The following is a 23,153-nucleotide window of genomic DNA, read 5'->3' on the forward strand; positions in this document are numbered from 1 at the left end:
ATGTCCTGGTGAAACCCTGATCTGTACACAAACCAGTGTGCGAAACCCTGATCTATTTCTCTCCCCCCGGTGTGTGTTTGTGAGAGAGCTGAACTCCTTAAATGCACAGACACAGATAATTGGGGAAGGAAGCGGGGTGATATAGCCTAGAGAGAGAGAGAGGTGTGTGTTCGGCAGGCAGGAAGGGGGGTACTACAGAAAGTAGTCTTGGTGACAGAGCCTGTTGCCATGGAGCTGGGCCTCCCATTGGTGGTGGCCTGGGCCAATCACATGGCAGCACAGTCTGTTTCATCATTGAGAATTTATTTCTCTGCCATTTCTCTCTCTCCCCCTCTCTCTCATCACTCACTCATTCACTCACTGCTCCCCCCTTCCTAAACTAGAAAAAGTGCAGAAATTACATAAGATCTGTAATGGGAGCGGGAATAGCTTCTGATGTTTGTCTTGACACATTTATATGTTGTGTTAGTGAATGAAAATGTAGCAACCGATCCGTTGCATGCAGCATCTTTTTGAATGAGGCTAAGCAAGATACACATTCATTGGCACAGACTTATCCTAGATTTCAACATCAGGTGTAGCCTAGTACTATCATGCAGTGCATGCAACATGCAGCCGAACTCCAGTGCGTGTAACTCCAATGGTATTTCAGTGTCTTGAATCATCTGCCCGTTTGTTAGAAAATGTGAATGTAAAGACTTGTGGACGTGAATTGATGCTGCATGGTGGAGTCCGCCGTCTGTGAGTAGCAGTGCTGAGAGGTGACTCATACAGTTGTTTTGGGCTTAGGCTACATCCCATCCCAGTAACACACTCATCTGCACTAGTGTTAACACACTCTTAGGTGTACTTGTGACTTGGCCTGACTCCTTATATTCTAATGATAATGATGAACGATATTGACAAGTGTGGCTGAAAATAGTTGTGAGGTAGGCAGAAGGCTAGTGGTTCATAAAGAAGTGCTCTCGTGGTAGTGTCTGTGTGTGTCTTCTGTTGTCTCATGATGACTTGTCTTACTGCTGTATGATAAGGAAGGTTTAACCCCTGTCTTTCTCTGGCTCGCTCCCCCGCCCACATTCCAGCACTCCTTCCCTCATCAATAATGGATAGAGAGATCACAATCCCCTCTTCCTTTCTTTCTCTCCGCTCTGTCGTTCATAATGAATGAATGAGGGAGGGGTGACATCCTGGCCAACACCTTTGCTCTTACGCTCCATCTCTTCATGTCACTCTCTCGCTTTCTCTCTCCCCCTCCCTCCCTCTCTCTCAATCCTGACCTGCCACACACTCTCTTTCCTCTTCTGTGTCATAGAGGATACCCCTGCTCTGCCCCTCCTCCTCTCTTCCTCCGCCTCTCTCTTCTCTGCAGTGTTTTTTTTTTTTTCTTCTCTTCCTCTTTTAATGTCTTCTCTTAAATTGTCAGCCTGCTGACGCCATCCTCCTCCTCTCTGCTCAGCCCACTCACTCCTGTGGGACACGCTCAGCTCTGACTCATTCCCTCCCTCCCTCCCTCCCTCCCTCCCTCCCTCCCTCCCTCCCTCCCTCCCTGTCTCCATCTCCCTCCCTCCCTTTGTCTCTCTCTCCCGCCATCACTCTCTCCCTCCATCCCTCTCTTTCTCCTTCCATCTCCCCCTCTCGTCTCTCTCTTTCTGAGACACACACTCACCCTCCTATCGCTGTCCCATTTTCTCACTATTTCTCTTTTCGTTCTCTTTCTTTGCCCCTTTCTCTCACTATCTCTCTCTCTCTAGGTTCCCTCCGTCTGTTTGACAGGACATGTTGCTTTTCTAACCCTTCTCCTACAATTTCCGCGGCCCTTTGGAAATGTGATTAAAATCCCCATCAAAATCTGTCTGTTTAAGCAAGAGAGATGTTTTTTTTTTGCATGGGCTGCGCATCTGCGGTGAAAGGTGGCAGAGCTAGATGTTTTCGTAACGGTTTGGCCTACAAACTATTATGAGACTAAAGATGAGACTCTCACGAAGTCATGAGACAGATATTAACATTTTTCACACTAATCTATGAGGGACTTTGTTGAGCTTGTCAATCAATTTGAGATACTTTCGGTTGATTTGGACATGTGCGAAAAATGCTAATATCGGTCCAGTGAATTGAATGGGATTAGTGACACAAATGCTAAAACGTTAGCATTAAAACCATTTTTTTACATTTTCGTCATTTAGCAGACGCTCTTATCCAGAGCGACTTACAAATTAGCATGTGGAAATAGTGCCGCTGGCACTGCCATGTGTAGATTTGTGTGCGTTAGATGGACAATTAGAAAGCTGTTATGTGATGTGGATGATTGGTGTCTCTTCCTGCTCTCCTCTGCTCTGTTCTCTGCAATCCACATATTTATTTATAAAATCATCCTTCTTCCTGTCTCTCTCTCTCTCGCTCTATCCCTCACTCTCTCGACACCAATGGCAGCAGCTGATAATTACGTCACCGTCTCCCTGGCAACTCTGAGCCTGTGAAAAAGGGAGGAAAAGCAGAGGGAGAGAGAGGAAATGGTAGCTGAGAATGGGCTGGCTGGCGTTGCCCGGTTCATTCATAGGCGCCTCAATTTCACACTCATTCAGTTTTTCTGGCAGAGAGCGAGAGCTAAGTGTGTGTTTTAGCACAGAATGTCCCCCATCTCCTCTGCCCCTCAGAGCCACAGTCTCTCAGCCATGTTGTTCTCCACACTAAGAATTACACATTTGTTCTGCTCAGACCTTATCTAGTCATTTTGATAATGTTGACGTGTGTGTTTGTGTGTGACTGTGTGTGTGTGAGAGAGTTTTGCAGCGTGTCTGTGTCTCCCTGTCTCTCTGCGTAGGCTGTTCAGTGGTGCAGAGTTGTATAAGCCGGGACTCCTCAGCGCTGAGTGCAGTTGGTTGGCATTCATCCGTGTGCGTGCCCTGGTCATTGATGCTGTGCGGCGCTGCTGTTGCCTCAGTGATGACGCTGTTGCTGTGCCTGGGTCCTCCCCTGCTGTGGGAATCCCTGCATGCCATACTGCCTCCTCTCCTCTCTGCTGCAGCACCACACACACACACACACACACACACACACACACACACACACACACAGGCTTCTGATGACGCCGGAGGAAACTGTGTTAAGCTGAAGAGTGTGGTTGTGGGACAGATGGACAGTTTCTCAAAGCTTCCGGTGTTAGTCTGCCTAGCTGTGTTTTTGTTGTCGAGTAGTGAGAGCGCCGCCTGTCCTGAAGGTTTTAGCAGTATGTTGTCATGTTAACGTTAGTGGAGTGTTTTGTTTATGAGTGGGAGCGAGAAACATGCCGTCTCACCTGTGTCAGTTTGTGTAAATTGGTTCAAAACCTAAAGTTTCTGAACGAAAACAAATACTTTTTCAGCCCAGGTCTGCAAGTGGTCATTCATGCATTGGCTGAATTCATACTTCCACAGTCAGCCCTATAGCCTACTCATCCCACGCTTTGAGCTGTGAGTCAGACTGGACCCAGTCAGAGAGCCGGTGTGTTGTAGCTGTTGGTGACGTCATTCTGTCTTCCTGTTTTCCCCAGGGGTCCTGGCTGGTGGAACTATCTTCAACATGCTGCTGCACTGAGACTCACAGACAGACAGACGGAAGGATAGACGGACAGACAGACTGATAGACCCATTCAGCGGGTGTGTCCCCCCCCCTCCCCCCTCCTCCCACTCCTTCCCCGTGTCAGCTGTTTCTCCCCACAGCTACCTCCTCCCTGTACAGAACTTGCTATGGAATGCCCTCACCCAGCAGACGGGCACAGTCCTCTTTAGGACCCTCTCCTGGGTACCCACTCCATAAGGAATCAGCACAGCTGATCACAGAATCAGGTACTGTTCACTGTATACATTAACTACATTGTCTGTGTCTCCTGATTCCTACCATGTTTAGGGTTTTCCTTGGCCCTATACTGCATTGAAACTCAGGACCATTTAACGGATCTATCCTCTCTCCCTCCTCATCTTAAAGTAGTCTCTGGATCCTCCTACCCCTCCACCCTTTCCTGAGAAGATGTCTGTGAGCCTGGCTGGGGAGGATATCCAGATGGAGGGTGAGAGTGGAAGTAGTGGAGTGCTCAATGAGATCAATGATGACTCCAGCAACAGAGGGAAGCTCTCCCCATCCCCTGAGCCCTGCCAGGGGAAAGAGGGCAATGGGGGCACTGGGGAGGGCATGGAGGCAGAGGAGAGTGCCACACATGACTCACAGGTAACTGACCTCCAGGCGACTTTCGTTGCATCCCAATAATCTCTCCTTTCTCCCGAAGTGTGAACTTGTTCACTTTTCTTAATGGATTTGAAAGGAAATGACTGGTATATGGAAATGACTGGTATATGGAAATGACTGGTATATGGAAACTCTAGTCCATGCCAACATCATTAAATGTGTGGGCAGTAGTGAACAAGTGCACACTTCAGGAGGAAGGCGAGATTATTGGGAAGCACCCTTTGCCTCCTCGGCACTGCACTAGAGTTGCAATTTCTGGAAAGGTTTTTAAGGAATACTACAGTCCAGAATTGAATGTCTATGCATTTTGTGGCTGTTTAGATTACGACATATTCATCCATTTTATATTGGGATGACAAAGTATATTTTCGCTGACATGGGCTCAAAATAAACTGCACTGAGAGGTATTTTTCAGCTCTGTTTGAACTTAATCTCCCATCATGCATTGCGTCGTTGCTTACGGTCATGATGCGTGTGCTGCAAGCATACGAAAGGAGTGTAGTGGGGGTGGTTTGGAGGGGTTGGATGTGGTTATGGTTGAGACAAATTGCCCCTTCTTTGGAATGACTGTCATTAAAACATTACAAACAAATTGCATGTTATCTTCATGCCTTGCTTGAATATTGAATTTGAAGCAGAGGTGTCTATCTAGCTAGCTTGATTCACTGTAGTTAGCTGCTACTTGCTTCGTCTGGCTGATTAGCTAGCTAGCGACTATGCTGTTACCAGCCAAGCACTCCAAACTAGTTAGATAACAGGTTAGACTGCATAACTACATATAACATGGCATATCATCATGTTAGTTTGCAAGAGTATCTAGCTAGTTGTGTTTCTGCTTGCTGGATGCAGGCAGCTGACTAGTAGTGCCTGCTTGTGCTAGCTAGCAGCATAGCTAGCCATTGTTAGCGAGCCACATGGTCCAGTCAAAAGTAGCTAACTAGCTTGAAGCTAGCTAGCTAGTTTGTTGAAACAGTAAAATATAGCTAGCTGTGCTTCTAGTTTCAAACATTATCTACATCTTAATGTAGTAGAAATTTCAGGTGTACAGTACTTTATCAGCAACGTTATATTCCATTTTGTGCAAATCCAGTGGTTTCCCCTACCAGCTGTGCTTGGCGGGCTACACAGAGAAGCAGAACTGGTAGGCAGAAACCACTGGATTTGCACAAAATGGAATAGAAGGTTGCAGATAAAGTTAGTAATTACACAATGTCATGTGTACAACATCCAAAGACCTGCATCACTATACTGAGAGCTTTGCCGTTTCTAAAAGGACGTATTTGGGTGTTTTTGGAGCCTTTGTTCATGTTGTTCCTGAGCCCCCGTACTGCAGAACGAGCAATGAGAAAGTATATTCCGGGTGCGGTAAGTTTGTCAAAACCAAGTGAAATCGCAAAAAAAAATGGCTTCTGGACCCTTCTATAACATGCCATTTACATCAACAATAGAGATTTGGTTCTAAAATAGTGAACCAATCCTTTCAAAACGAAATTGTTTTTTTCCCCCACTAAAATACGGTTTTCGCATAAACGTTATTTAACATTGTAAATCATAGGAAATAGTCGTTTTGAGTGTAGCTAGTATTCTTAGTATTACCACATTTTCTCCCCTTGCAGAGAAGGGCTCAGAACCACGGCCATGGGAGGAAAAGGGCCAGGGTAAGAACTGCATTATTCTGTCTGTTGCATTGTTGTTGTTGGTGTAAGTTTGCATATCATGATCCCAATCCAGTCCACCCGTTAGAAAGGGTCATTCTTACTAGCCCTACTATCCCCAGAGTTCGTTCATCTTAGTGAGCAGGTTAGATAGACCAGGAGAATTCGCAGAGGTGAGGCCTGCCAAGCCATGAGCTCAGCTTACCTAGTGTATTTATGGAAGTCAGCTTTTGTGTGTGTGCACTCAGTTTACATGCTAATAGGATAAAACATGTTCTCTTACCTTGCATCTAATTTCTGTCCACACACTCCTTGCAGCTGGGTCTTTGCAGCAAAACCACTTTCCCTCTGTCTGTCACGACTTAATTTCTAGTGTAGGCTTCATCATGACATCATCTTCTCTCTCACTAGATAGGGACGATGCCAAGTGAGCTAGCCCTTCCTCCAAATGAAATCCTTCCCAACGTTTGGAAAATGAAGTCTATACATCTCAAAACGATCATATGCATGTCTGCTAGCGCTGAGCTATTTAGTGCTTTTTGTGTTTGGTAACACCTATCAATCAATTAGATGTATTGTCGGATAGACGTACAGTGCATTCGGAAAGTATTCAGACCCCTTCTCTTTTTCCACATTTTGTTACAGCCTTATTTTAAAATTGATTAAATACATTTTTTCCCTCATCAATCTACACACAATACCCCATAATGACGAAACAAAAACAGGTTTTTAGAAAGCAATCGTGGGAGAAGTGCTTTGGTCAGGGAGGTGACAAAGAACCTGATGGTCACTCTGACAGAGCTCCAGAGTTCCTCTGTGGAGATGGGAGGACCTTCCAGAAGGACAACGAACTCTGCAGCATTCCACCAATCAGGCCTTTATGGTAGAGTGGCCAGACGGAAGCCACTCCTCAGTAAAAGGCACATGACAGCCCGCTTGGAGTTTGCCAAAAAGCACCTAAAGGATTCTGACCGTGAGAAACAAGATTCTCTGGTCTGATGAAACCAAGATTAAACTCTTTGGTCTGAATGGCAAGCATCACGTCTGGAGGAAGCCAGGCACCATCCCTACGGTGAAGCATGGTGATGACAGCATCATGCTGTGGGGATGTTTTTCAGCGGCAGGGACTGGGAGACTAATCAGGATCGAGGGAAAGATGAACGGAGCAAAGTACAGAGAGATCCTTGATGAAAACCTGCTCAGGACCTCAGACTGGGGTGAAGGTTCACCTTCCAACAGGACAACGACCGTAAGCACACAGCCAAGACGACGCAGGAGTGCCTTCGGGACAAGTCTCTGAAGGTCCTTGAGTGGTCCAGGCAGAGCCCAGACTTGAACCCGATCTAACACAATTTAATCAATTTTAGAACACGGCTGTAACTTAACAAAATGTGGAAAAAAGTGAAGGGGTCTGAATACTTTCCGAATGCACTGTACCTAAGCAACTGTCTATCCCTCTCATTCATGAAGCTTTTTGTCACTCCTTTCCTCTCTGTGTCTGTCTGCTGGCCCCACAGGCTTGCCCAGGCAAGAACCAACGAGAACAGGCAGCTAGGTGCAATGGATTCTGGTCATTGTAGTTAATCACCACGTTTTATGCGCTAAACTATGAATATTGGCCTTTTGAAAACTACACCTTCCTGCAATGTCAGTTTATGCTTGGTTTGATTTCTCTCTACAGAAACGGCACGTTGAGCTCACAAAAAAAAGAACTAAATGGAATTCTAATAATTGAGCCGACGTACACTACTGTTCAAAATTTTGGGGTCACTTGGAAATGTCCTTGTTTTCGAAAGAAAAGCAATTTTTTTGTCCATTAAAATAACATCAAATTGATCAGAAATACAGTGTAGACATTGTTGATATTGTAAATGGCTATTGTAGCTGTAAGTGGCAGATTTTTTAAATGGAATATCTACATAGGCGTACAGAGGCCCATTATCAGCAACCATCAGTCCTGTGTTCCAATGGCACGTTGTTTGCTAATCCAAGTTTATCATTTTAAAAGGCTAATTGATCATTAGAAAACCCTTTTGCAATTATGTTAGCACAGCTGAAAACTGTTGTGCTGATTTAAAGAAGCAATAAAACTGGCGTTCTTGAGACTAGTTGAGTATCTGGAACATCAGTAATTGTGGGTTCGATTACAGGCTCAAAATGGCCAGAAACGAAGACATTTCTTCTGAAACCCGTCAGTCTATTCTTGTTCTGAGACGCCTATTCCATGTGAGAAATTGCCAAGAAACTGAAGAGATCGTACAACGCTGTGTACTACTTCTTCACAGAAGAGCGCAAACTGGCTCTAACCAGAATAGAAAAAGGAGTGGGAGGCCCCGGTGCACAACTGAGCAAGAGGACAAATACATTAGTGTCTAGTTTGCGAAACAGACGCCTCACAGGTCCTCAACTGGCAGCTTCATTAAATAGTACCCGCAAAACACCAGTCTCAGCGTCAACAGTGAAGAGGATGCTGACCTTCTAGGCAGAGTTGCAAAGAAAAAGCCATATCTCAGACTGGCCAATAAAAAGAAAAGATTAAGATGGGCAGTCTTTTTCTTTGCAACACTGCCTTTAAGGTCAGCATCCCGTAGTCGCCCTGTTCAAAACAGGTGTTTTGCAGGTACTGTTTAATGAAGCTGCCAGTTGAGGACCTGTGAGGCGCCTGTTTCTCAAACTAGACACTCTAATGTACAGTTGTGGACAACATTTTTGAGAATGACACACATTAATTCATTTTCTCTGATGAATCCCCTTTCCGATTGTTTGGGGCATCTGGAAAAAGCTTGTCAGGAGAAGAAAAGGTGAGCGCTACCATCAGTCCTGTGTCATGCCAACATGGGCGGCAGGTGGCTTAGTGGGTAAGAGCGTTGTGCCAGTAACCGAAAGGTCTCTGGTTCTAATCCCCGAGCCAACTAGGTGAAAAATCTGTCGATGTGCCCTTAAGCAAGGCACTTAACCCTAATTGCTCATGTAAGTCGCTCTGGATAAGAGCGTCTGCTAAATGACAAAAAAAAAAAAAAAAATATGTGTGGGGCTGCTTCTCAGCCAAGGGAGTGGGCTCACTCACAATTTTGCCTAAACACATCCATGAATTAAGAATGGTACCAACACATCCTCCGAGAGCAACTTCTCCCAACCATCCAAGAACAGTTTGGTGACGAACAATGCCTTTTCCAGCATGATGGAGCACCTTGCCATAAGGCAAAAGTGATAACTAAGTGGCTTGGGGAACAAAACATCAACATTTTGGGTCCATGGCCAGGAAACTCCCCAGACCTTAATCCCATTGAGAACTTGTGGTCAGTTAATTGACAGCATGCCAGGGCAGATTGTAGAGGTCTTGAAAAAGAAGGGTCAACACAGCAAATATTGACTCTTTGCATAAACTTAATGTCATTGTCAATAAAAGCCTTTGACACTTATGGAATGCTTGTAATTATACTTCAGTATACCATAGTAACATCTGACAAAAATATCTAAAAACACTGAAGCAGCAAACTTTGAAGACCAATACTTGTGTCATTCTCAAAACTTTTGACCACGACTGTATTTGTCCTCTTGCGCAGTTGTGCACCAGGGCCTCCCACTCCTCTTTCTATTCTGGTTAGAGCCAGTTTGCTCTGTTCTGTGAAGGGAGTAGTAAACAGCGTTTGGCGAGATCTTCAGTTTCTTGGCAATTTCTCGCATGGAATAGCCTTCATTTCTCAGAACAAGAATAGACTGACGAATTTCAGAAGAAAGTTATTTGTTTCTGGCCATTTTGAGCCTGTAATCGAACCCGCAATTGCTGATGCTCCAGATACAGTGAGGGGAAAAAAGTATTTGATCCCCTGCTAATTTTGTACGTTTGCCCTCACTGTACTCAATTAGACTCAAGAACGCCAGTTGTATTGCTTCTTTAATCAGCACAACAGTTTTCAGCTGTGCTAACATAATTGCAAAAGGGTTTTCTAATGATCAATTAGTCTTTTAAAATGATAAACTTGGATTAGCAAATACAACTTGCCATTGGAACACAGGATGGTTGCTGATAATGGGCCTCTGTACGCCTCTGTAGATATTCCATTAAAAATCATCCGTTTCCAGCTACAATAGCCATTTACAACATTAACAATGTCTACACTGTATTTCTGATCAATTTGATGTTATTTTAATGGACACATTTTTTTGCTTTTCTTTCGAAAACAAGGACATTTCTAATGGACCCCAAACTTTTGAACGGTGGTGTAAATAAGCCGACATTTCGGCCAACCGCTCAGCACTGTCTGCATGCAGCTTTTTTTTCTCTCTCACATCAGTTAACTTCTAGCTTCTTTACGCTACAATATTTAATATATGTTGTCAAATATTTACAGTGTGCAATGTGTTTGGTCTATTTGTATCTAAGGACCAAAGTTCTATAAGTTTCTCCATTCGTGTGTGTGTGTAATAGTCCAATGCCAAGCTGAAGCTGGTGAGGAGCCTGGCGGTGTGTGAGGAGTCATCAGGTCCGTTCTGTACCGACGGACCTCCAGACCAGGACATCATCCAGCTACACATCAGCTGCCCATCAGACAAGGAGGAGGAGAAGTCCTGTAAGGATGAGAATGAGGAAATGAACATGGACAAGACTCCACGCAAGATGCTTTCACGAGGTAAGCTGCTTTCCTAGAAAGAAAAAAAGTTATCCATACAATGAATAATCGGTTCAGGAGTTAGGGTTTTTGAAAGGGAGAGCTGAAGAGGGATATGCAGGGAGTATTTGTATTATTATTATTATTATTATTATTGTTAGGGAAAGTGTGTGTAAAAAAACGATCTGCCATTCGTGTGTGTTCAGAAACAACACACTGTGAGCCAAGCAGTCTTCCAGCCTTTCTGCTGCTAGACTCTGACCCCTCTGACCGTGTGTGTGCCTGCACACGAGCGTGATGTGTACGCTAGCGTGGTGTTTGTGTGTAGCAGAAAAGAGTTGACATAGAAACGATCCTCTAAGTGTGTTCAGAAACAACACACCCTCTCTGACCCCTCTGACCGATACTTTGTGTGTGTGTGGATGCTCCTGATTGCGTGCGTGCGGTTTGCAGATGGTGCGTGTGTGTGGTGTCATTTCTGGAGGTATGTTAAGCCTTCTGTCTCTTTCCCTTCCAGACTCCAGCCAGGAGTACACAGACTCCACCGGTATCGACGTGCACGAGTTCCTGGTCAACACACTGAAAAACAACCCCAGGTAACACACACACACACACACACACACACTTAAAAACAACACGAGGTATGGCAAGGGAGCCTTATTGATCTCCTATCACAGCCACAACACTCAATGGCATCTAGATGTAGTCTGTGGCCATCTGAGCCTGTAGTTCTACCAGTAATGGAAATGGATTGAGAAACTCTGCTCTCTAAGGGCCGAATCTTAATTTGAGATTTCCGTGCGCAACTCAAGTTTTCTTCTAACTCAAATCTTCTATCATCAATGCATGATTTAAGTGAAAATCCAAGTTAAGTGTACAGATCTCAAGTTGGGTTCTGGCTCTAAGCGAATGCTGCTGCAGCTGTAGTAATCCTGTGGTGGTCTGGACTACAGTAGCTGCCTAGCCTCTGTGAGGACGGATTGCTGAAGTATTCACTGCGATGAAATGAGCCTTTTGATCTTTGTATGAGTAGTTGGAACTCTCTTTCTCTCTCCCTCTCTTTCTCTCTCCCTCTCTTTCTCTCCAACAGAGATCGAATGATGCTGCTGAAACTAGAACAAGATATCCTGGAGTTTATTAATGACGACAAGTGAGTGAGACACATTCCCTATATATAGTACACTAAAGTAGCGCACTACAAAGGGAAGAGGATGTCATTTGGGACGCCTACACATTCTCTACTACAACTCAACTCACTCTACTTACATTTTAGCTTTCTATGTCTGTCCGTCACAGTATATTTATTGATGGTATATTGTGCTGTAGTTGGTATATCAGTATGGAAAATCAGCCTGCAACTCTGTGTCCCCCTGTCGATGGGATGGTATCCAGGGTTGGAAATGAACACCTGCCAAATGCGGGTAGATTTTGTCATTGGCGGGTAAGAATGTATATTTTACCATCCACGCTGGCGGCTGGTCACACGGACCATTTGGGAACAGTTATTTTTTTTTTTTTATAATCCAAAGGCCACATGTAGAAGAAGTTGGTCAAATTGACAAGTAAGGCTACTAAAATGGGACTTTGTCCTCGTGTTTCATGGCCAGTTACATTGTTTTGTTCACATGCTAGGTTGTTGTTCAATGTTAGTTTGAGTTTGCTGCAACTGTCTGCTGCTAGGAAGACATCACAGTCTAAGATTTTTTAAATCACAGACAAGCGAGTGCCCAAGTTACCATGGTAACTGCCCGTCCCTTAAAGGGGCAGGCGAAAATGTTTGGTCTCACCTAATTATTGTGCTTGATTTAGCATGGATCACTCCTAAAAACTTTTATTCATGAACTTTTTTAGTAATTTCTTATCATTAAAACACTCAAATACTTTTGTTCTCCTAGATGTATTTGTGTGCTTCTATATTTCTACTCGGGAGCACATTATGTACTCCTTGTAAAAAATGTCCGCGTAAATAAACCATATCACTCAGCCTTTTGTGGCAGGGTTGTTGTTGTTGATTCTTGATGTTCAGTTGTAGAACTGTTTCTATTTTTACTATTGTATCTAAATTATTTATTTTAACGTACTTTGGTTAAAAGACACAGGTCACAAAAAATTTACCACATTACTTCTTACTAGTAATACATTTATTGTTTTAGAAAAACAGAAAGCATGGTCATCCGTATTTTTTTTGTGTGTAAAAAAATCAGTGACTGGTAGATTTTTTTGATTTTTTTTATCTACCTGTCACAGTGGCTGGTGGACCAGAAAGTACATTTTCCAGCCTGATGGTATCCTTACTCTCATCTAAAGTTTATTTTGTTGTGCGTGATTATCCATTTTGTTGTGTCATCTTCTCCTCTCCCCTCTAGTAACCAGTACAAGAAGTTCCCCCAGATGACATCGTACCACCGCATGCTGCTGCACCGTGTAGCTGCCTACTTTGGCATGGACCACAACGTAGACCAGACTGGCAAGGCAGTCATCATCAACAAGACTGGCAACACACGCATGTAAGTGGGAGAATGGTAGAAGTTAGAGGACAATGAGTGGAACATAGAAGGAAATGAATGGAAGTTAGAGGACAATGAATGGAAGTTAGAGGACAGTGAGTGGAACTTGTAAGACAATGAAACACATAAAAAATATATATATGTTTACTTCTTCAGCCCAGATCAGAGGTTCTCAGAGCACATCAAGGATGAAAGGAACTTGGACTTCCAGAAGAAGTTTATCCTCAAGAGAGACGATGTTAGTATGGACAAGGACGATAATCAGGTGATGATAGACGCTTTTTATTATGTAGTGATTAAAATACTTAATTATTCCAAATATATGTTTTAACGTATTTCTTACTGTCTTTAGCTTTGTTGATCTTTATAGAACACGATGCACGAGATATGAGAAGAGTGAATATCATCTATCCAATTGACTCTAGTATTGATAACGAATCGTTGTATAATAAATCTGTTTTACCTTACACTTCTTGTATTGTTGAGAAGATGCTCTGAATTGTATTCAGTGACTACCACTTCTGTCCAAGAGGTTGCTGATCCCACCCCTCTTTTTTCTCTTGTCCAATCGCAGATCCGTGTGCCGCTGCAGGACGGGCGGCGCAGCAAATCAATAGAGGAGAGGGAGGAGGAGTATCAGAGGGTACGAGACCGGATCTTCGCCCGAGAAGTAAGTCGTGGGGGACACTCAACAGTGAGGATGGGCAGTTGACTAACTTGTTAACTTGTACCCCACTCTGTCTGTTCCACTAACCATTCCTCCCACTGTATCAACTAACAGCTCATTTTAATAACTTATGGGTGGAGAGAGAACGGGTTACTTCATACAATACAGCCTATTCATGTGGTATAGAGTTAAAAGGCAGAGTAATAAGTGAAGTCCATATTCTTGGAGGTCATGAGTGAACCTTGGGTAACCTTGGCTAATACAGTATTTGACAGAATTGACATGAGTCAGTGTTCATTGTCCAGGCAGTTGCAAATGGGAATATGTTCTCAATAAACTACCCGGTCCAATTATAGCTAATAAATAAATCTAGTTCTGGGATCGACTAGCTCTAGCTATTCGTAATTTACAGGTGTCTTTTCCTTTTCAGTCCTCTCAAAATGGATACATCAACGACAACAGGTAAGCTCACGGTACAGTATGCATCACAGTGGATAGCTTCATGTGTGCACTTGTAAAGGGACCCCAGAGTATGGAGTTAGTCCCCAGCCAGTTTACTCCCCTAGGTGGGTAGCAGAAGCAGTCAGGGGGCGGCCTGGTCACATCAAGGCTCTCTAACCCTGTTCCAAACCCCCTGGCACCATCAAACTAGGCCACCAAGTTACATTTAGGTGTATTTCAAGAGATTTTAAAAGTTCACATGCGATAATGCTGGCAATATAATAATTCTGGCAGTATATCATAAGTTGAAGTTTCAAGGACCAGGGTTCGGTTTTGCTGATTTGGAATCAATGATGTGTATAAACCCTGGATTGCTGATGCTATGTATTGGCCATTGAGAGGCTTTGAAGCCACCGGTCAGCCATATTGGCACTCCCCAGCAGGAGCAGTCCTCCATAGGAATGAATGGAATTCTACAGTATTTCAATTAAATATTTCAAGGACTAAATTAAATGTATTTAGGTATTTTGTTGTTGTAGTGGGGACAGTAACATTAGTTATCTCTAAAAGTTATACTTTAATGAAACATTTTTTATATTTTTATTTTATTTGTATGTTTAGCTCACATAATATAATTTAAAAGTATGCATTAAGGTGTTTGTAATAGAATAAATGTGGCAAAAAAAAACGGATGTAGACATTAATAAATGCATTTCTATAGCTTCCAAAATATTTTTTACAATGGTAGGGGAGTTCCAAGATGCAAGCCATGGTGGCTTCAACACAGCGCCCCCTAGCAGTCATCTAGTGTATATTTAAATAATTGGTTGGACTGTGGGGTGAATTGATATTCACATATAGCTGAGAATATTTTTCCAAATATATTCAAAATGAATAAGTACAGCTTTCAACCCCCCTCCATTTCTGATGGAGATGAACGATTATTAAACAGATGTGCTGAGAGAAGGAAAGAAGAAGGCAAACTTTGTTCCTTGTTTTGAGCTGTCAACATTTCTGCTCTGTGTGCATTATTTCTCTGTTTTGGGGGTGGTTAGATACAGTGCAGCACTGTTACCTACCTACCTACCTGGCCCCCTCTCCTATACCCACCCACTAACCCCCCGGCCTTGCCTTTCTCTCCCTCCACTATCACCCAACAGACTTTCCACTGAAGGCTACTCCTCTAGCTCTCAAAAGAGGAGGCAGATTTTTAGGTACTGACACAATCGGGTGACGTGTGACTCTAGCAGTCTGTGATTGTGTTGCCGTACCCATCTACCCTCTATCTAGTAGTGATTTTATATGACTGACTGGGTGCGTCCGGAATGGCACCCCTATTCCCTACGTAGTGCATTACTTTCAACCAGAGACCTATGGACTCTAGTCAAAAGTAGTGGACAATATAGGGGATAGGGTGCCATTTCAGATGCTGCCACTGACTGTGGGTGTTCTTGCTTGACGTGGGGTTGGCACTGTGAGGTCCAAGACCTATTGCATGGCTGCTTTGTGGGTGGTTTTTCTGGGAGCGGGTACTACTTATTTATCTACCCGTCATCATCACTACTACATATTTTATAGTACTGTACTACTGCATTGCATCCCCTCCCCCCCCCCCCCCACCCCCCTAAATCTCTGTTTTTGTTGATTTGGTGGTTGTTAATCTGGTTTGGTTTTGTAACCCCTTCTTTATCTTTGTTCTGCTACTTGTACAGTAGTTGTCTCTACTACTACTGTTTGCGGTATCCTAAGGAGAGATCGCTCTGTGTTGGTTGTGATCTGCAGCAGCGAAACAATCACAATGAAACGTCTTTAGCCGATTTACCTCAGTAATGTTGAAAAAGGGATTTGAGGTAGGTTGTTATTAGTTCCATAGACATTAGTGATAGGAAGTGTGACTCTTTTTTTTTTTTTTTTACTGATTCAGATCTTTTCAACTCGTTCATTCAAAATAACGAATCTTTCAACTAATTTCGTTCATTTGATTCAGTAATGCCGTGAGTGCGCGGGACCCCCTACCGGCGAACGACAAACTAAAAACTCGAATTACTCATGGTTCTACAAGCCTCTCGTTCACCATAGGGGGCTTATTGGAGCTGTCATTTGTGACTGAGACACAAAAGTGTGCTTCAAACAATGTACATTTGTCATTGCTAGGCTTACAAATAGGATTATTTCTTGATACCTTTGAAACGAGGTCTAGTTGTGGCCACAACCGGACTAGATTGTAAACGACTTTTGGCAGAATGACTTGATTGCCGAGATAATTACATATCGTTCGAACTGCAGCAGCCCCCCAAAACAATTTGTTCTCAAGTTTGAGTTTGTTGAGCAGGGGCAGGCTATGTTTTGGTTCTGCAAAGCTGTGTCAATCAATAATCTATCAATTAATTAAATACATCAATACTTGCCCATAAGATAAATTATCAGTTTTTCTTCTCTATGCTGCATGCAGCATGATCTATTTTCCTGCTTGCACATATGATAAACAGTTGGTGTTTGGATCACGTCTCTGGAGCCGCTGGCCGGAGAATAGCGTATTAATCCTGCTGTAGGATTCATTGTGAGCAGCAGATCAAACAAACGACTAAAATGAAACAAATCTGAATCCAGGTGCAAGCTATGCTCCCTTATTGATGTCACTTAAATCCACTTCAATCAGTGTAGATGAAGTGGAAGATACAGGTTAAAGAAGGATTTTTAAGTCTTGAGACAATTGACATGGATTGTGTGTTTGTGTCATTCAGAGGGTGAATGTTGAAGAACTGGCGCATGTTGAAGAACTGTCCACATTTTACTTTTTGTCAGCCAACAAGATGAGTAGGCCTAACGAACAGCAAAAGAACTAGCCTATGTCAATCTACTATCCCCCATAATATAAAAGTTGACCTATTCTGTGAGATAAATAAATATTCCAAACATAGTCTGGGACAGTTGTGGGATGTGATAGATCCCAAAGTAATACAACCACTAGCATCAAAAAAACATTTTTTATGCAATGAGGCTATTTCTTCACATTATAAGCGCAGCAATGCGCACACGGCATTAGGCTATAAGCGCGAATGTTCCATTAGCGGGAAAACACCATTATCAAAAGTGACCATAAATGCGATTATGCATGTAATGCTTTTATTATAAAGGTGCATTGTTTCTTGCCTTACGCTGGGCATCATTCACAAGTGATATATAATTCACAAGTGATAGGCTAATATTGTCACCCATCAGACTTTTCTTGATTTAATCTTTACATATACTAAATAATATGTGTGAAATTTGTTTGGATTTAGAATGGACCATTATCATGCACCTGTCTCAAACAGGGGCAGGGGGAAAAAATACATGTCATCTATGCACTTAAATAGCAAATGGAGGACGCTTTTCCCGTGGTTCATTTTCATGCAAGCCAGGTAGGCTATACTCCTGTTGTAAAGACAAGCAATGTGCTTAATATTAGGAAAGTTAAGATATAAATATAGTAGGCCTAGCCTATAGAAAGCTGATGGGATCCTCCTCTTTTTAATAGAGGCCATCACTCGGTTTTCTCACTCAATTGCATAGCCTATAGAAATGTTGCGCAACATGAGCTCATGGGCTGTCATGAAGTGTTTGATTTAGATTTTCGATTACATTTGCATTGATGTCAGAGTGATTAGAGGGACAATAGAGTGCTGAGTACCAGGCAGTTAGCAAGTTTGGTAGGCTACTAAAGACCATCAGCAGCATCAGAGCTTGGAGAAGCCTAATTACGTGACTAAACGGTCACGTGGAATTTGACTGCCTTTATGACTTGTGACCTCTGGTGTGTCGGTAATACGGTCACCGTAACAGCCCTAGTCCGGAGTATGCAGAACGTCCTGAGCTGCAGACTCATTGAAGTAGACGTTTTCATCCAAATCGAGGTTTGTGATCGATGTTCCGATGTCCAGAAGCTGTTTTTGGTCATAGGAAATTATGGCAGTACATTATGTACAAAAAAAGTTAAGATCAGCTTTAGGCTACCTCAGTCATTTCTCAGAATATCTGGCACAGACGAGATTAGCAGAATTGGCCATTTTGCCTGCCTGTGTTGTCTTGCAGAGATATAGCTTCTTATTGTTCTGTGGTTATTCCCCTCCAATAGGGAACCACAGTATTTGCAGTCAGCGCACCCCACTGTATTTCAGTTTAGTTTAATTTTCTTTTGTTAGTCAGAAATCCAAGCATTTGTTGTCAGCATTTTAGGTGATATCGCTGAATATTCGAACACTGTCATCACGTTACTGTCCCAAACCTGCATTTGTCAATTTTTTTGTGAAGTGCAATGCATTAAAATCGGTATTTGATTAAGCTAGAAATAAGAAAAAGTAAGCGACAGTGAGCCGATGACGGGGTTGTATAGTAGGTGATGACAAGTTGATAGCTTCCTGGTCATCGCTGGATGCATTCTAATAATGCCTGGTGTGATTAATTATCTTGGCAGTAGCCCTTACCCAGGGTGACAGCACTATGTGACCTTTGCAACGAGACAGTGTGTTTTTATCGTAGACGTTAAAACCAGTAGATAGTGATAGTGCTGACGTCATCCACGTATTCCTATGGAAAACTCCCGATGGCGCATGAAGCCGGAAGTATTTGAATTTGAAGCGCGCCATATTGATGAATGGGGCTGAATGGCACCAAAAAAATCACTAAGGATCATGGCGAAGGAGGCCAAAACTAGCGAAGGATCATGGTCAACGTATTCTTTTTCATCCTGCCTGAGATAGTCAGCATTGACGTCTATGGCATGAGGGCGTGAGCCTCCTCGTAGCCTGCCGGCCCGTGATTGGTCTGTCAGTACGTGGAACTGTGTGATGACAAATGTAGTAGTCACAATAGATTGCTATTTAATAATAATAGGCACCGCAAGGTTGCTACACAGTAGCCGACCAGCAGAGCTTGTGACTTCACCCTTCAGACCGGACCCTGGGGGCCTGGTTTCTATATACTGGTTTCTATATACAACACCATAGTTATAACAATGAAGTGATGGTGGGGGGGTGGTGGTGACAGTGGTTTATTTTGTGTGTGTGTATCTATGCGTGTTTTGTCCATTGTAAAGAATCCATATAGTCTTAGTGGTGTGTCAGGTGTGCGTTATGGAACTTGTCTCACTCACTCATTCTGCTGGCCTTATGGCTTTTCTTCCTTTGTTCGTTCACCTTGGTGTTGATTGGAAAAAGCATCGGTCATCTGCATGTGTGTTTCTCTGTGTTGGGTGTGTGCTGGTTGGGTGAGGGTGCACTACAGTGTGTGGTGGTAACTGTTTGGTTTGTTGCCTGAATTTTGGTTTTACCAGCCAGTCAACACCTTTTTGTATTTTGGTTTATTGAATGCCCCATATTCTCTCTACATGTCAAAGTGTATGCTCTTAACCTGTTGCTGATCACCCTGTGCCTCTGTACCCCATTTCTCTCTCCCACCCTCTTTCTCTCCACCTCTGTTCCTCTCTCTCCCTGACCCCCTCCCCCTCTTTTCCCTCATCTTTCCCTCTCTCCTTATATCCTCTACGCTGTCCCCTTCACTCTTTCTCTTCTCCCTCTCTTCCCCCTCCCCTCTCCAGGGGTAACCGTGAGAGCTCCAGCCGTGCTTCCAGCAGCCGCCAGAGCAGTACGGACAGTGATATGAAGTGCCCGGAGCCGAGGCCCTGGAGTAGCACAGACTCGGACAGCTCCAATAGGACCCTCCGGCCCCCGGTCACAAAGGCATCCAGCTTCTCTGGCATCTCCATTCTGACCAGAGGAGATAGTCTGGGGAGTAACAAGAGCTCACAGGGCTCCTGCAGGGGCTCACGCACTGGTACGTATTTTACGGCGCACACACACACACACACACACACACACACACACACACACACACACACATCTCCATACTGACTAGAGGAGACAGTCTGGGGAGTAACAAAAGCTCATAAATCGTAGAGGAAAGGAATGCTGAGGTGAGTGCAGAAATGTTGAGGAACAGACATTGCGGTTTCTGTATAACTTTGTTTTGACTTGTGTTGTCTTGTTATCTCCTGCAGGTCTGCCCCTGGTGAGTCCAGACGGGTGTCCTCAGCCCCCAGCTCCCCAGCCTGGCCCCTGCCCTGGGGGTCGCAGTCTGTTACCCTGCCCCTCCCAACAGCCCCAGGTCCAGACCCAGCCTCCCCAGACCGCCCTGCTGCCCACTCCACAGCAACACCCCATGGGCAACCACAACCATAATCACAACCACATGATGGCTCAGGTGAGAGAGAAGCTCATGTCACAAACCCTTTTTTAAATTTAAATACCTGGTGATTTAAATGCTGTTTCAGTTTAGAAAAAATAAACTGCAAATGGCTATATTCCTGCATTTTTCCTCTTTTGCCCAGTAACTGCCCTCGGTTTCCTAACCTAAACCATCTCCTCCTCCTCCTTCTCCCACTATCTGTCCCTCTGTTAGCCGGTGGGGTCTCTGCAGCCATCTCAGCCTGTGTCCTACTCCTCCTCCTGTCCCCAGGTTCTGCTGCCTGTCTCTCCTCCCCAGCAGTACATGGTACTTCTACCATCCTGTCTCACTATATACAGTGGGGTCTGACATTATTGACACCCTTGATACACCATGAACACAGGCAGTTTGTAAGGCTGTTGGTGTAAATGAGGAATTATCATGTTGTTACAATGTCATTAATCTAATGACTAATAGTGATTGTTTGTGTGACTGACAGTGAGAAAGGCAAGGTATGGAAGGCTCAGTTGCAGTGGAGTGTTCTGTAGTCATAATACACTCACCGTCCAGTTTATTAGGTACAGCACCCCGTTCACAAAAATGGATGAGTCACGTGGCCCTGGCTTGTTAGATAAAGCAGGCAGAATGCATTGAGGCATTCAGTTGCTGTTCGATTGAATGTTAGAATGGGCAAAATGAGTGATCTTTGAGCGTGCCACGACAGTGTTTAGGGTTTACCGAGAATGGTGCGACAAACATAAAAACATCCAGTCAGCGGCAGTCCTGTGGGCGAAAACAGCTTGTTGATGAGGGGTGGAAGGAGAATGGCAAGAATCGTTCAAGCTAACAGGCGGTCCACAAACAGACAAATAACAGTGCAGTACAACAGTGGTGTGCAGAACGGCATCTTGGAACGCACAACTCGTTGGTCCTTGTCACAGATGGGCTATTGCAGCAGACGACCTCACTGGGTTCCACTCCTATCAGCTAAAAACAAGAAGAAGCAGCTCCAGTGGGCACGTGATCACAAACATTGGACAATTGAGGAGTGGAAATACATTGCCTGGAACATGACAGCAAGTTCAGTTTACTGAGTGGCCTGTGCAGCCCCCAGACCTCAACCCAATAGAGCATCTTTGGGATGAGATGGAACTGGCTGTTCGCAGCATGAATGTACCGCCGTCCAATCTGCAGCAACTGCGTGATGCATGGACCAACATCCTTGTGGAACGTTTCCGACACCTTGTAGAATGCCCCGAATAATTCAGGCTGTTCTGGAGGCAAAGGGAGCTCCGACCCGGAACGAGATGGGTGTGCCTAATAAACTGTATATACGGTGGTGTCCAAAAGTATTGACACCCTTGATAAAGATGAGCAAAAATGGCTGTAATAAAATAAATAATTGAAATACTGAGCTATATTGTATGTGCACATGTTTTGTTTATATAATTATTTTATACAAGTACTCAGAGAAAGTAATAAACAATTCTCAAAATGGTAGGTGTCAAAATTGACACCCCTGTTTTCAATACCTTTCAATACCTCACCTCACCTTGCGAGGATAGTCTTTTTCTAAAATGTTTTATGAGTTGAACACATTGGGAGGGATCTTAGACCATTCCTCCATACAGAATCCTTCCAGATCCTTGATATCGTTCATGAACTTTACCCAGTATTGTTACCGTTTTAAACACACCAGTAATTCTAACCCTTCGTCTCTCTCTCTCTCAGGGTGAGGAGCTGGCTCCCCAGTTCAGCCAGATGACTCTGAGTAGACAGGGTTCCAGCGAGGCCCCGGAGCCCCCCACCATGTACCAGACCCAGGGGCCCACTGTCCTCACCCAGCACCCCCCACCCCAGACTGGCTACATCATGGCCACCACAGGCCAGCCCCTGGCCCCTCTGTCTGGCTACCAGCCTAACTCTGGACACCCCCACCCCCCTCCTCTTCCACCCCCTCCCTCCCAGACCGTCATGCAGCCCCCTCCACCGCCACAGGGATACATGCAGCCGCCTCCCCCGCAACAGGTATTATTTAAAAAAATGTGCAATCAATCACATGTTTGTAAAGCCCTTTTTACATCAGCAGTTGTGCACAAATAGAATGAATACAGAGCAGAAGTTGGATATAAGTTGCATTTCCACGAGTTACAGACTGAGAGTATACACACAGCTTGAGAAGGTAGAGAGAGTCAAACACTTTGGTTAGACAACTTTACCATCAAATGTGAGAAAGTGTCAATGGTGTGATTCCTGTGAAATCGCGGCGGGATTCACACGGTGGTGGTGTGCGCTCTATTCTCTCGCTCTCTCTCTCTCTACCTCTCTCTACCCCTCTCTCTCTTCTCACCACACTGCCCTCCAGCTGAGTCAGTAATGAGGCGCTTGGAGCCATAAAATATTCATTTATATTCTGGAGGAGAAAACCTCCACGTCATTGACCCTGCACTAGGGGGGTGGGATAATGCCCAAGTAGGAATTTGGCAAATAGCTGCACTGATGTCTTTTACTGGCTTTTGTGAGGAAGTGGCAGTTCTAGTTCTTTTAGCACTTTGTGAGGTAGCTGGTGGCAGTGCTTTCACAGTAGGGAGAATAGCATGGGCAGAGTGAGATTTCTGTAGAGCACTAGTGTTCCTGTAGTGTGCCCTTCAGGACAGCCACTAGCTATAAGGCAGCATGGCTCACAAATGACAGATCGGTCTCTTTCGTAGAGCTAAACAATAGGGGGCTAACTCAGATGGAGTCACGCTCGTAGGGGGGCAAGCAAAACACCCTACACCGCTTGTTGGATGTGCATACGTTACCTTCGAACTTCCATTGTCCTCCAACAGTTGATTTCTAGTTT

At 44.2% G+C, this 23,153-nt stretch overlaps 1 protein-coding gene across 7 annotated transcripts in view; it reads left to right on the forward strand.

Annotated features, from left to right (window-relative positions):
* The first annotated feature begins 3,651 nt into the window (after positions 1 to 3,651).
* Positions 3,652 to 23,153, forward strand: part of LOC121578321 (R3H domain-containing protein 2) — a 34,123-nt gene continuing 14,621 nt past the window's right edge. For 2 of the 7 annotated variants that reach the window (XM_041892622.2, XM_041892624.2), the window contains exons 1-15: positions 3,652 to 3,824; positions 3,964 to 4,203; positions 5,838 to 5,879; positions 10,309 to 10,510; positions 11,007 to 11,085; positions 11,580 to 11,639; positions 12,856 to 12,996; positions 13,153 to 13,261; positions 13,571 to 13,666; positions 14,094 to 14,125; positions 15,265 to 15,318; positions 19,683 to 19,918; positions 20,142 to 20,344; positions 20,543 to 20,635; positions 22,040 to 22,336. In XM_041892622.2, the coding sequence (XP_041748556.2) occupies positions 4,006 to 4,203; positions 5,838 to 5,879; positions 10,309 to 10,510; positions 11,007 to 11,085; positions 11,580 to 11,639; positions 12,856 to 12,996; positions 13,153 to 13,261; positions 13,571 to 13,666; positions 14,094 to 14,125; positions 15,265 to 15,318; positions 19,683 to 19,918; positions 20,142 to 20,344; positions 20,543 to 20,635; positions 22,040 to 22,336 (1,842 nt within the window). In that variant the 5' untranslated portion in view covers positions 3,652 to 3,824; positions 3,964 to 4,005. The remainder of the gene's footprint in view (positions 3,825 to 3,963; positions 4,204 to 5,837; positions 5,880 to 10,308; positions 10,511 to 11,006; positions 11,086 to 11,579; positions 11,640 to 12,855; positions 12,997 to 13,152; positions 13,262 to 13,570; positions 13,667 to 14,093; positions 14,126 to 15,264; positions 15,319 to 19,682; positions 19,919 to 20,141; positions 20,345 to 20,542; positions 20,636 to 22,039; positions 22,337 to 23,153) is intronic. The other 5 variants (XM_041892626.2, XM_041892628.2, XM_041892623.2 and 2 more) reach the window with 4 other exon arrangements.

This window comes from Coregonus clupeaformis, chromosome 12, assembly GCF_020615455.1.
Source record: "Coregonus clupeaformis isolate EN_2021a chromosome 12, ASM2061545v1, whole genome shotgun sequence".
In the NCBI taxonomy this organism is placed as follows: Eukaryota; Metazoa; Chordata; class Actinopteri; order Salmoniformes; family Salmonidae; genus Coregonus; species Coregonus clupeaformis.